Genomic DNA, 14,025 nt, shown 5'->3' with positions numbered 1-14,025 from the left:
GTGTGTGTGTGTGTGTGTGTGTGTGTGTGTGTGTGTGTGTGTGTGTGAGAGAGAGTGTGTGTGTGAGAGAGAGAGAGAGAGAGAGAGAGAGAGAGAGAGAGTGTATGTGAAAGAGAGAGGCAATTAGGGTTAAGTGACTTGCCCAGGGTCACACAAGTAGTAAGTATCTGAGGCCAGATTTGCATTTAGGTCCTCCGAATTCAGGGCTGGTGTTCTATCCACTGTGCCACCTAGGTGCCCCAGGAATTGGAGTTTTGAAGGACTGAAAAGTCAAAGTATTTGAAGACAGGAGGGGATGAAGAAGAAGAATGGATTCCCAGGGTAGGTGGCATCTTGTGGCTTGGGGGTGGGGCAAATGTCCTTGGTGAATAGGCCAGATCTTAGAGAGAATTGTGATGGTCATGGGACCTCAAGAAACTGCAACCAGTGGGTGGGAGGGAGTGGTTGCCAGTCTATAGGCAATGCTCTGGGGTAGGGGGGAAAGGAAGCATACCTACTAGACCAGGCAAAACCCTGGTTATTGGTTAAGAAGAGAAATTTAATCCATCTTCTTTTGATGGTACACTAAGAGTTAACACCCTTTACTTACCTGTGATAATAAACATGCCCATTCACACATAAGAGTCATATCCAGTCACATATACTGGGTCACTCAGTTTCACATGCCTCATTCCATATATACACATAATCACATTATCTTACATTTGCACAGTGACACAAATCCCATTCATACAATCACAAAGCCATATGTGGTCCCCTGCTTTACCTGGCCAGGGTGAGGTCATGCTTGTGATACTCAAGAGCCTTTGAGTACTCTTTCAGGTAGAAGTAGGCATTCCCCAACTGGCTGTAGATTGCACTCAGGGTCTTCAGATCCTCAGTCCCCACCTGGACAGCAGCTTCGAAGAAGGCAGCCCCAGCTTTGAAATCTCCAGCTTTACAGAGCCTCTCGCCTTCGAGGGCCAGCTCTAGGCAGGAGGCCTCCATCCTGGGGAAACCAAGGAAAAGGAAAACTCAGGGAAGCTGTAGCAGGGATTACTTAGATGGGGCTCTGGCATAGAGACCTGGCCAACTGCTCAGTGACTGGGCATAGGGTTCCCCAGGAACTGAAACATCAGCCCAACAGCATGGCCCCCATGGGGTTAGGTTCACCATCCTTTTGGCCCAGGATCTTGTTGCTAACACTCAATAAATTCCAGTGGCTGCCTGTTTTCTCCAGGGTTAAATATAAAAGTCCAGTGTCTGGCATTTAAAGCCCTTCACAACCTGGATCCTTCTTACCTTTTACACTTTTATTCCCACTATATATTTTACAATCCAGTCATACTAGCCTACTTGCAGTTTCTCAGACAAATTGCTCCATCTCTCAGATCTGTGTCTTTGCAGTGGCCATTTCCCATGCCTGGAAGGATCTCCCTCCTCAACTCTGCCTTTTGGTTTCCCTGGTTTTCTTTTCTTTCTCTCTCTCTGTTTCCCTCTCCCTCCTCCCTTCTCCCCCTCCATCCTCTCTCTCTGTCTCTTCTTCTCTCTCCCTCATTCTCTCTCTCTCTCTCCCTCCTCTCCTTCCTTCTCTCTCTCCCTCCTTTCCCTCCTTCCCTCTCTCTCTCCCTCCATCCCTTCCTCTCTCTCTCTCCTTCTGTCTCTGTCTTTCTTTTTCTCTCCCTTTTTCCCCAAACTCGGCTGAAGATCTTGCCTCTTACTTCGCTGAAGAAATTGAGATCATTTGACATGAGCTCTGTTGTCTCCCATTCTCATTCTCTCCATCTCAAAATCCCTTGACACCAGCTCCCCTCTCTTTTCCTTCCTCCTATTTTCTGACAAGATCCTTCTCCTTGCCAAAGCCAACCGCTGTACATGTGCACTTGATCCTCATCCTCTCTTATCTCCTTCAGCAGATCCTATCCTCAATTGGCCCCAACTCTCTGATCTTTCACTGCTCCCCTTCAACTGGTTTCTTCCTCACTACCTTCAAACATGCCTAGGTCTCCACCAACCTGAAAAACAAAACAAGACAAAAAACCTTCACTACTTCAGGCTGTCACCTCATACCACTTCTCCCTTTTCTTATCAATCTCCTTGAAAAAACTAACTATACTATCTGCCTCCGCTTTCTCTCCTCCTGCTAATTTCTCAACCTTTTACAATCTGGCTTCTGACCTAATCGCTCTGATTGAAATTGCTTTCTCCAAAGTTACTAATGAGCTCTAATTTGTCAGATCTAATGGTTTTATCTTAGTCCTAACCCTTAGTCCTAAATCCATTAGATTTCATTGACCACCCTCTCTTCTCTTGGTTTTTGCTATACTACTCTCTGCTGGCTCACCACCTACCTATCTAACTATGCTTTCTCAATGTCCCCTTTGCTGGCTTATCATCTGCATCCCACTTCCTAACTGTGGGTGTTACTCAAGATTCTGTCCTGTTCTTTATTTACTCTCTCAGTAGTCTCATCAGTTCCCTTGGGTTTAACTACCATCTCTATGGAGATGACTCCTAGCTCTACATCAGATCTCCCAGTATCAACCCTAAGCTTTAGTTGGGGATCAGATGTTGGTAACTGGTCCCATCACTTCCTGGTAAATAGAGGGAGAAGAAATGGAAGCAGTGTCAGATTTTATATTCTTGGGCTCAAAGATCAGTGCTGACAGTGACTGTAGCCATGAAATTAAAAGACCCTTGCTCCTTAGAAGAAAAGCTATGGTAAATCTGGACAGCATATTACAAAGCAGAGAAATCACCTTAGACAAAGGTCCATAAATTCAAAGCTATGGTTTTTTCTAGTAGCAATGTATGGCTGTGAGAATCGGACTGTAAGGAAAGCTGAGCACCACAGAATCAACACTTTCTTATTGTGGTGCTAGAGATGACTTCTGAGTCTCTTGGACAGCAAGGAGAGCAAATCATTCAATAGTTAAAGAAATGAATTCAGACTACTGGAAAGTCAAATACTGAAGTTGAAGTTTAAATACTTTGGTCACTATGAGAAAGAAGACTGGACTTTTGGGAACGTTGAAGGCAAATGTTTGGAATTTCGGGAAATGTTGAAGGCTAAAGGAGAAAAGGACAGCAGAGGATGAGATGGGTAGCGTCCTGGAAGTAATAGACATAGATTTGGACAGACTCACAGAGACAGTGGAGGACAGAAGGGCCTGGCATGCTATGGTCCATGGCATTATGAAGATTCAGACAAGACTGAATGACTGAATAAACACCAGCTGCCTGTTGGAGATTTCAAACTTGATGAGCCAGAGTCATGCCTAAAACTGAATTCATTATCAAGCTTCCCTCTTTCTATCAAAGGCACCACAATCTGGGAAAGAGCTTAGTTTAAAAGGACCAAGGTCTTCCACTGCATCTGGAGCCATCTCCAGTCATCCTGATCTGTATCTTGCCAGTGGACCCAGATGGCTCTGGAAGAGAAAGCAAGGCTGGTGACTTTGCACAGCCTTCCCTCACTTAAATCCAATTCACTTGCATGTCATGGCATCACCTCCCTGATGTCATGGTCCTCTTTGAGAACAAACGACAAACTACAACCAAGATCTTTCCAGTGTCTCAGTTTTGTAGCCTTGGCATTATCTTCAATTCTTCACTCTCCCTCACCCCACATATTTACTTATTTGATAAACTTTGCTGTTTCTACCTTCACATCTGATCCTTCCTCTCTACTCACACAGCAATCACCTTATCTCAGAACCTCTTCATCTCTTGTCTAGATTATTTCGCCAGCTCCTACTTGGTCTCCCTGTCTTAAACCTCTCAACACTCCAGTCCATTCTACACATTGCTGCCAAAATAATTTTCCTTAATCACAGATCTTACCATGGGATTGCCCCACTAAACCAAATCTAGCGCTCCCTATTGTCTCTAGAATAAAATAAAAACTTTTCAATTTAGCTTTTAAAGTCCTGCACAAGCTGGCCTCAACTTACCTTTCTAGTCTCCCTGGACATTATTCTCCCTCCCACACGTGGCAATCCAGGCCAAGTGGACTTCCCTTTCTTCTTCACTGCATCCCCGTGCCTTTGAATTGGCTGTCACTCATGCCTGGAACTCTGGCTTCAGGGGCCTTCATTTCCATTAAGATGAAACCGAGGTATCTTTTGCATGAAGCTTCTCCTTCCTGATCCTGTGCAACTGCTAGTGCCCTCCCTCCCAAACCAATTTGCATTTAAATACTTAACTTTAAAATTGTTCTTTTATGTGTATTTTTTTATGTATGTGTTGTCTTTCTCATTCCAATATAAACTCTTTGAAGAAATAATTTGATTTTTGGTATCTCTACCACCTACCACAGTCCCCGGCACATAATAGGCACTTAATATTGCTATCGGTGCAGTGGATAGAATGCTGGGCCTGGAGTCAGGAAGACTTCTCTTCCTGAGCTCGAATCTGACCTCAGACAAGGCAAGGCACTTAATATTATTTGCCATAGTTTCCTCATCTATAAAATGAGCTGGAGAAAGAAATAGCAAACCCCTCTAGTATCTGAGCTAAGAAAACCTCAGAGGAGTCACAAAGAATCATACACGACTGAAATAAATGACTAAACAACAGGACAGTATACACCTTTTATGTACGTTGTTATCTGCATCTATCTTCCCCCATTTGAAGAGTTCACTCCTCGATGACAGGGCCCATATATGTGACTTTCTTTGTTTCCATATTGCTTAGAATGTGTGGAATACAATGCTTGTTTATTGATTCACTGATTGCTACTTATTACCTATATTCCCACTGGCATGGAATGAAATTTCTTTATTTGCAACATGAGGAGACTGGACTAGATGGCCTCTGTGGTTCATCCCAGCTCCAAATGCATGGTCCATCGACGATTTAGGTGACCTTCAAGGCCTCTTCTAGCTCTAAATCTATATTTTTAGGTACTAAAACCTGTTTTAAGGGGAGTCCTCCCTGATGCTGCCTCACCTCAAGGACTCTCAGTGTCTTTTAGTGACGTGCTGTTTATCTCTCTCTCTAAGGGGTTTACCTAGAACTGCTGGGGGTGTATCGATACTGTCATTGTGTGAAAAGCATTCCAAAAGGTTGCTTGTTTGTGTGTGACACAGGTCAGCCATGGAATGATTCTAAAAGTAGCCCCCTGAAGGCCCAAGGGGAACACTCTCATTCTAGCTTTGGGAGATTCAGGGAACAAGTCTGTGATCCCTATCCCCATTTACTTTGAGAGCTAGTGCACACTGATGTCCTCCCTTCTCAAGAGTACTTGAACCTGCCAACCCAATTTTATTCAACAGCAGCTAGACACAAACAGGAGGTGGGGGTGGAATCCATTGACTCCCCACTGTCAGCACCCCCAGCAGGCTACAGAATGAAGTCATGTTTCCAAACACAGAAACTTCCCTGGCTTTCTTGGACAGTTATGGTTGCAGAAGATAAAGACCACCAAAGAAGGAATGGATCAAAAATTTATTAAGCACTTAAGCGTTTAATTATTATTTAATTTAAATTAATAAATTAAGCATTTATTAACTACTATGTGTTAGGAACTGCCCTAAATGATTTATAATTATTATCTCACTTTATTTTTACAACAACCTGGGGAAGTGGGTGCTATTGTTATCCTAATTTTAACTGAGGCAAACAGAGGTTAAATGATTTTTTGCTCAAGGTCACAAAGTTAGTAAATGTGTGAGGCTGGATTTGACCTCAAGGCTTCCTGACGAAAGTCCCAGTGTTCTATCCACTGTACCACTTAGCTCAGTATGGCCGCGGGCAAAGCAGAGGTATGAGGGAGAGGGGGAAAGAGATGACACACACAGGGTCATATTTTTTTCTGGATAGTACTTATAATTACCTTGATATAAGGAACTCTAATGAAGAACTTCTTTTATCTTGGTAACCCTGGTAATTCATGGTCTCCAGCTGAGGATACCAATGGTCTTTTTTTTTTTGGAGGGAAGGCAGGGCAGTTGGGGTTGTGACTTGCCCAAGGTCACACAGCTAGTAAATGTTAAGTGCCTGAGGCTGGATGTGAACTCAGGTCCTCCTGACTCCAGAGCTGGTACTCTATTCACTTTTCCACCTAACTGCCCCAAGGATACTAATGTTAAGAGGACATTAATGTTAAGTGATTTGCCCACAATTACAGTCAGTTTGTGTCAGAGGCAGAATTTGAACCCAGGTCTCCTTAACTCTGAGGGTTAGCTCATTATCCACTACACCATGATGGCTCTCTTGCAAAAGAGCCTCCAGGACAGGCAAGTATAGAGTTGCATGCAGCTGCATTCCTGTAATGAAGCTGTGTGTTTTTGGCAGCCTGAATGGTGCTTTGCATGGAGTTAGTATTTAATAAAGGTTCACTGAGCTTGAATTCAGCACAGTGCTCTGTGTCAAGCTTCAGTTGAATCTCCTTTCTCCTCATAAAAACCCCACAGACCTTGGCCTTATCTGTCTTTCCTTCTCATTCACTCAGCAAACTCATTTTGTCTCTGGCTGAATTCCAGCGGACAGTGGCCTCCCACCACCTTGCTCTCCAGGCCTTCCTTTTGGAGAGCTGTGTTCCTTGTCACTTGTGAAACTCTGCACTGAGATTTCATTCCACTGGCCCTAACTTGCTGGACCTGGTGTCAGCAGAGGGACAACAGGCCAGTGACCAACTCACCTGCCTCTCCCAGTGGCAGGAACATCCAGCTGGCTTGTCACCCAGGAATGACTGGATGACCAGATGCTCCAGTTTTGTGATTTAGTAGAAAATTGGTGGAATGACTAGTGCATGATAAGGCCAAATATCCTGGAAAACTTCCACCCAATCCCTGCTCCAGAGTTCCAATCCATTTCTGGAGGCCCCAGGGACTCGATGCCTGGTCCCAGTACTTATGCGCTCATTAGAAGCAATAAGAGTCATGTGGGAGACAATCATTTCACCAGAACAAATGCCTGCCCTGGGAGAAGGAGCGCTCAAGCCAAGCAGGATTTTTGGCATTCCCAGTCTCAGAACAGATGGAAGCTGTGACACTGTTCTTGGAAAAGCCGCTTGTGCCACAGTCCCATCTGCCACCTGGACAGTGAAGTCACTCTTTCACCCTGCTCCTGGCTGTGAGATCTCAGGGGCAGGAGGGGGGTCCCACAGATGAAACTCACTCTAGCCTGGAGGAGCTTGATGTGTTTACCAGAATATAATTTTGTCTGAAGGATCACCAGATCATATTAAGTGGAACATTAGAGACAGTCTACTCCAACCCTGTCTACTTCCTTCCCATTTTACAGAAAATGACATTGAAGCATAGAGGAAAAGTCAACATTCTAAGTTCTCTTTAATTAGAGCCCTACTCCAAACTGAGAGAGAATATAAGAGACAGACAGACGGACAGAGGGAGAATGTTCTTTAGCGGCTCCTACCTTGGCTTCCTTCCCTTATGTTCAGGGTTGGGAAGACAACCAATCTAGTCCTTCACCAGAAGTATCAAACTCATGGCTTAAACGGTGTGCTCCAAAACAAATTAAAATGTAATTGGGAAATATTTAACAAAATAAATAAAATATAATACAACATAGATATTGTTCATTTGTGGTTTTCTCTGTCCTTCATTCTCTTCCACCTGACCTCCTCCACAGATTCAGACACCTTTGTGGAGCTCTGCTCAGGGTATTTGCCCTCTGAATGTGCCTCTAAAAGTCACATCCCTGAAGATGGAATTGTTTAGTGTATGGGCGAGTCAAAGGACAGGATTTGTCACAGAAAGACTGGATACCTCAGGGTGAGTGAGTGAGTGAGTGTGTGTGTGGTCTCCTATTCTTCACACCCACATACACAAACATTTTTAGGTCTAGTCTCCAATCAATCTATTTCTGCAGTGCTGCTTAGCTGTATTGGTTTGAGGCAACTAGTAAATTGGCTTGGGATGCCTGCTGATGCTTTCCTCTCTGGTGATTTGGTATGGATGTATGTAATGGTTGGACAGTTTGGAAGCTTGTCTGCTGAAATGTTCTTGTAACTTATGCTTGTAACCTCTGTATATTCTGAAGTACTGACCTTTTCCCCCTGAACTAGGTAAACGATATATGTTTGATTGATTAAAGTAATCTTGTTAACCCATTTTGAGTTGCTTTCCTTTAGCAAAGCAGATCCATGAACGTGGGTTGGCAGCCACCCTGGGGATGCTGGGGTGCTTGCTGCTACAATGCCACAGAATCCAAGAAAACTTTCAACTGGCAAAGAGTAGATCACATCTCTGCTGCTCTAAGTCTCCTAGGGCATATGTCTCTGGTACCCATGACACACGACACAAAGGGTGCAGAAGCCCAGAGCTTGGTGGATACCAGGAAAAAAAAGTGGTAGCAAAGAGTCTGAGAAATAGATGTTTTCTGACTGCAACTAACATAAGGCCATAGAACAGCCAAGAGACAATTAGGAAGTGGCCCTGGAATTGAACAGGTTAAGATTCTTTAGCATGGACTCCAGAAAAAAATTAGTCTGGCTTGGCTTAGATGGAAGAGTAACCGGTCCCCAAGGGAGCTGTTGGTCAGGGGTGACTGCAGAGGTACAGAGAAGAGAGAGAAGAAGACCAATGAAAAATGCTTTTTTTCCCTCCAAGTGGCTAGACTTCTGTTTGACTTGGAGGCTTTTGCTAGTTGCTGTGCACCACTGACCTTGCCTTAAGCTAACTTTTTGATGAATGAACAGGAGGGAAAGGGGGAAATATAATTAAATGGTTCTGCTAACTGTTTTCATAAACCATCAAAAAAGCTGGAGTAAGGGAGGTTTGCACATAGACCTCCAAGGAAAAGGACAAAGAAACATTTTGGTCTGTTCTATGATTCTTATCTGTGGTGGTATGTGGCACATCATTCCATCTCTGTGGCAGTCTTCTCTTGGGGTTTTCCCTCCCCCCATGACCCCTGTGAAGGAGAGGGATGCTTCTTTCCTAGGTGTAATTATACCCATGATGGGACCCCCTTGGAGCTGACATTCCCTTCCCTCTAGACTTGTCTAAAATGCAGTCATGGCCAACTAATACCCTGGGGCAGAGAATACTAACCCACCCCCCCACTTACTGGAGACATAAGTTTTACTGATGGTAAAGCTTCCTCATATTTCTTTAATTGCGAATGCCTCATTAGGTCCCTTTGACCAACATGTCTCCTCCATACCCTCCATCCACACTCACCCCAAATTACATGTTCTTCAGGCTTTTTTTTTGCCTTTTGGAGGGCAATTGGGGTTAAGTAACCTGCCCAAGGTTACACGGCTAGCTTTTTTGTGTGGGCGTTAAGTGTCTGAGGCCGGAACCGAACTCCGGTCCTCCTGACTCCGGGCCGGTGTTTTACTCACTGTGCCACCTAGCCACCCCTTCAGGCTGTCTTAAGGAACCCAGGGGACCACCCTGTTCCATGTGTGGAAGGAAATAGGCAGAGACAGATAAGCAGAGCGCACTGCATTTGTACCAGGATAGGCAAGATGAGAAATCTGCTGATGGTAACCTGGGGAGGATTGTATGTGATGGTAACTTGGTAACACCAACATGAGGAGGAGGATTGGTTGGCTTTATAGCTCAGATCTCTTTGACTCCCTCCAGTCTTTTGTCATCAACCCGGTCCATCAGAAAATGCACTGGGTTTGAACCTTGATTTCTATCTGTATGACCTTAGGTAAGTCACGTAACCTCAGTTTCCACAACTGTAAAATGAGAAGACTGGACTAGCTGTCCTCTAAAGGTCTCTTCAAGATCTAGGGCCATGATCCTATCATCTTTACTCCCCACTTGAAGAAATGTTGACTCAGTAATGTGCTAACTTTGGCTGCTGCTTCTCCTGGCGTACCACATTACTCCCCTTTCCTCCTCTTAGAAACAGCTGACTTGTGCCCTCACATGGTAGGAGCAGTCATGTTATACTCTGCAAACCATTTTCAGTATATCTTGGCTTGACTGACTCTCCAGTTATGATCTACAGGACTCAAGTTTTTCCTAAATAGGACGCAAACAATAGCAGATAATGGGGGAGACTTAGGGACCAGGTCTTGGGAACATTCTGTGCATTTTCTGCTCTTTGTAGGTTCAAAATAAATAGTAAATCAAAACCGCCCAACCCGGCTAAGCTGTTCTTATCCCAAGGCCCCAGTTCACCTACGATGGATTCTTCATCAATTGAGCTCATCTTCAGTTACCTCCCCCCTAGATTTAATTTGCCAGTAAGAAGGGGAAACAGTGAGGGCCTCATACAGTAGAGGAAGGTGGCCCCAGGAGGTTACCATGGCAACCAGTCAGATGACCTATTTGCCCCCTGCTCCCCAAGGTGAGCCCATGCCATTCACAGCGCTTTTTAATTAAAACTTGTTTGCCCTTGAATGAGCTGTGTCTTTGTTGACTGTCTGACTTGCCTATTTACTATTATTCTTCTAGCAGAATGCAGAAGTAGGGATAAGAATCTTGGTTGCTTTTCTTTTTTAAGTTGTATTTTTACATGCAGAGCACAAGATGCAGGCAACTGAGGGTTGCTGAGCAAGATAGTAAGTTTCCAACAGATCTGAATATTGGAATTAAGAGTTGGATCCAAAAAATTCAACTACATGGGCATAGATTTTTTTTTTCAAAGTGTGGTGTTCTGAAGGTCTAGAAACTGGGCATGCTTAAGCCAGCACCACCTGTAACTAAACCAGTAACCACCTGTAACACCACTGCTCCTACATGTGGGGCACAGATCAGCTTGAATGGGTAGAATATAAGGTTGGGGGGAAGGGAATCCTAACCTGATTCTGAGTGCCAAGGGAAAATTGCAGGGGGCATGACTTCCCCAAACCAGCTAGGCCTGTTCCCAGGAGACCACCCACAGGGCAGCCTATGAAACACAGAGATCAACACTGCTCCATCCCCCACCTCCATTACCTCAGGGTAGACACTCCACCTTAGTCACCCTGAGAGGTCCAATTCACTCCCCTTCAAACCAGTTGGCCCATTTTCCTTCCATCTCCCAAACCCACCTTAGTCATTTGAGTCTCTGACCTCCCCCTAAGCCTAAGGCATGGATTTCCATGAAAGCCCTCCCTCAGTTTCTCCCTCCCACCCCAAGGGGGTGTCTGATACCTTCTTTTCTGTACACTGCGCATCTTCTGCACATAAAGCCAGAGTTCCAGGCCCACAGGAAGCAAGAGGGGCCGGGGCCGTGGGGCACCATACACTACCTTGCACACAGCCCTTTCAGCCAAGCTTAGGGCCGATGGCTGCCCTTCTACAGCAGTCGTCGGCATTTCCCTTGGGATGATGGTGGCAGCAGAAGTTTTTTCCTCTAGTGGTTGGTGGTGGACTTCATTGGTCCACTGGGGAGAAAATTTCCTCAGCATCCAGCTTCCTACTGGCATCCATGAGTATTCCCTGCTACAGCCCTCTGTCCTGGGAGATGCTTCAACCAACCAGGGTCCTGAAAAAGTTTCTAATTTCTTTTGAGTATGGTGCTCTCAGAAGCAATGGCGGAGTCATCGGTACTAAGCAATGCCCTACCCTACATTGGGTGGGGCCCTCTGCAGTTTGAGGCTTCTGATTATTCCTCTTGGGAGGCTTAGAATGGTCCAATAGGGGCAGCTACTACCCCATCTCCAGACTGATACCAGACCACTCTGGGCTACCTCCTTCCTAGGGCTGAGAAGACAGATGGAGGTAGCTCACTGACCCTCCCTTCTTCTGCCTACCCAGCCCCCCACCTTGCTCATCAGTGGCTAGAAAGAGATCAAGGGCAGCCCAATCCCTTCAATCCTGAGCTCTAAAATAAGTATCAAGCAGGTGGGGGAAGGGCAGAATTGAATAGAGGGAGGTAATTCAGTCCTCAACTGATTATTCAATCGAAATCAATTTGACAATTTTTTTTAAAGTACCTACAAAATGCAAGGTACTGTGCCAGATACTAGAAATACATACATGAAAAAATGACAGTCTTTACCCTCAAATAGCTTCTAATTTGGGAATTCAACATTTATACAAAGAAGTATGATATAAAGATGACTATAACAGGTACAAAGGAAAGATCCTGAAATGCCCATGGCCTCATATACTAAGCCCCTGTATGTAACAAGTTTGGAAAATTACTGAATTTTCCTGAACTCGTATGTGCCTAGCCAGGGGCCCCTCTCTTGCAATACAATAGTAAGACCCACCTTGCTGTACTTCCTGAGAAGATGTCAGAATGACCCAGGGCAGGACACGGCTATACAACTGTCCAGATCAAGGCCTGGCTATAACGGACGTGTTTATCTACCATTGTCAAACTAACTTTACTCCCCACACCCGTTTTGCGGTTTTTGACTTTAAATATTCCCCCTTTCCTGATGGTCGGGGCAGCTGTCCTAAGGTTTCCTTGGGAGACTGTTGCTGGCCAGCTCAATAAAATGATGCTCAGAATAACTGACTTGGGCTTGGGGTCATTTTTTCTCTAACTGGCCATGTCAATCCAGAAAAAATGCTCTAGACAGGGGTGGGGAACCTGTAGCCTCTAGGCTATAAGTGGCCCTCTAGGACCTCAAGTGCTGCCTTTGACTGAATCCAGACTTCACAGAACAAGGCCACATGTGGCCTTTGAAGACTGCAGGTTCCCCACCCCTTCAAATATTTGAGAAGAGGGAGATTATTTCCAGCTAGGGTGATCAGACAATGCTTCATGGAACAACTTAACTCAGCTGGGACTTGAAGAAAAAGATTTCAAAAGGTGGAGATATGGATTCAGTGCTTTCTAGCCAAGGAGGATAGTGTGACTGAATGAATAAGTGCTGGTGGAAGAAGGCAGGATGAAATAAAGAACAGATTATAGTCTAGTAATGTATAGTATAGGAAGGGCATAGTGTGGAATGAGGCTGGAAAGGCAAACTGGAGCCAGACTGTGGAGGGCCTTGAATGCTAGTTTGTCTTTATACAAGAGGCAATAGGGAGCCACTGAAAATTCTTGAGCTGAAGTGAGACATTATCCACTTCTTTACATAGTAAGTGCCCAACAGGCTATATCATTATAAGAGGGCAGTGGCATAGATTACTTAAAATAATCAGATAACCAAAAAATTTTCTATTTGCCTTTGGGATGTATGATATAGATTTCTTAATTATATAATGATTAAGTTTTTTACCTTGTTAATTCACTTTGGTTCATAAAAATGAGTTTGTTTTCTTGTTTTCTTTGAGAAGGCACAGTCCCACTAAGAAATGCCTAAGACACTTTTGACACAGCAATACAGCTTCTAGTGCTGTATCCCAAAGAGATGATAAAAATGGGGAAAGACCCACATGTATATAAATATTTTTGGCAGCTCTTTTTGTGGTGGCCAAAAACTGGAAATCAAGGGGACGTTCATCAATTGGGGAAAGGCTAAACAAGTTGTGGTCTATGCATGTAATGGAATACTACTGTTCCATAAAAAATGATGAGCAGGCGAACTTCAGAAAAACCTGGAAAGACTTATGTGAACTGATGCTGAATGAAGTGAGCAGAGTCAGGAGAGCATTGTACGCAGTAACAGCCACACTGTGAGATGACTGACTTTGATAGACTTAGCTCTTCTCAGCAATGCAAGGATCTAAGACAACTCCAAAATACTCATGATGGAAAATGCTATCCACATCCAGAGAAAGAAATATGGAGTCTGAATGCAGATCGAAGCATGCTATTTCCTCCCTTTTGTTTTTTCTTTCTCATGGTTCCTCCCATTCATTCTAATTCTTCTGTATAACACGAGTAATGTGAAAATATAATAAAAATGTATATGTAGAACCTATATGGGATTGAATGCCATCTTGGGGAGGGAGAAGAGGGAGGTGGAGAAAACTTAAAACTTATGGAAGTGAATATTGAAAACTAAAAATTAATTAATTAATTAAAAAAAAAACCACCAAAGAAATGCCCAAGACAAGACCAGACCAAAAGCTGGTTCCTCATCCCAGTTCCACAGGTATATGCTTGCAAAAGTTGGAGGGAAATGTCTAGGATGAAACCCTAAGGTCTTCCTCAAGTAGCTAAGAATATCTCTCTGTCCCAGGCATCCTGCCTTGCCATGATGTGCAGAATAGCTATCCTGCCCTTCCCAGGAAG

The 14,025-nt window shown here is 44.3% G+C and overlaps 1 protein-coding gene across 4 annotated transcripts in view; it reads right to left on the bottom strand.

Moving 5' to 3' along the window:
• Positions 1–14,025, bottom strand: part of GPSM1 (G protein signaling modulator 1) — a 134,708-nt gene that overhangs the window by 78,871 nt on the left and 41,812 nt on the right. For 2 of the 4 annotated variants that reach the window (XM_069069184.1, XM_069069183.1), the window contains exon 2: positions 767–988. In XM_069069184.1, the coding sequence (XP_068925285.1) occupies positions 767–988 (222 nt within the window). Of the gene's footprint in view, positions 1–766; positions 989–11,042; positions 11,800–14,025 lie in introns of those variants that run through there. The other 2 variants (XM_069069186.1, XM_069069187.1) reach the window with 2 other exon arrangements.

The sequence above is a fragment of the Petaurus breviceps genome, unplaced genomic scaffold (genome assembly GCF_028583685.1).
Source record: "Petaurus breviceps papuanus isolate PSGF00001 unplaced genomic scaffold, PetGlider_PUasm1.0 90779, whole genome shotgun sequence".
Lineage (NCBI taxonomy): Eukaryota > Metazoa > Chordata > Mammalia > Diprotodontia > Petauridae > Petaurus > Petaurus breviceps.
The sequence above is the reverse complement of the archived record's forward strand: the minus strand, read 5'-3'. Positions and strand labels throughout refer to the sequence as shown.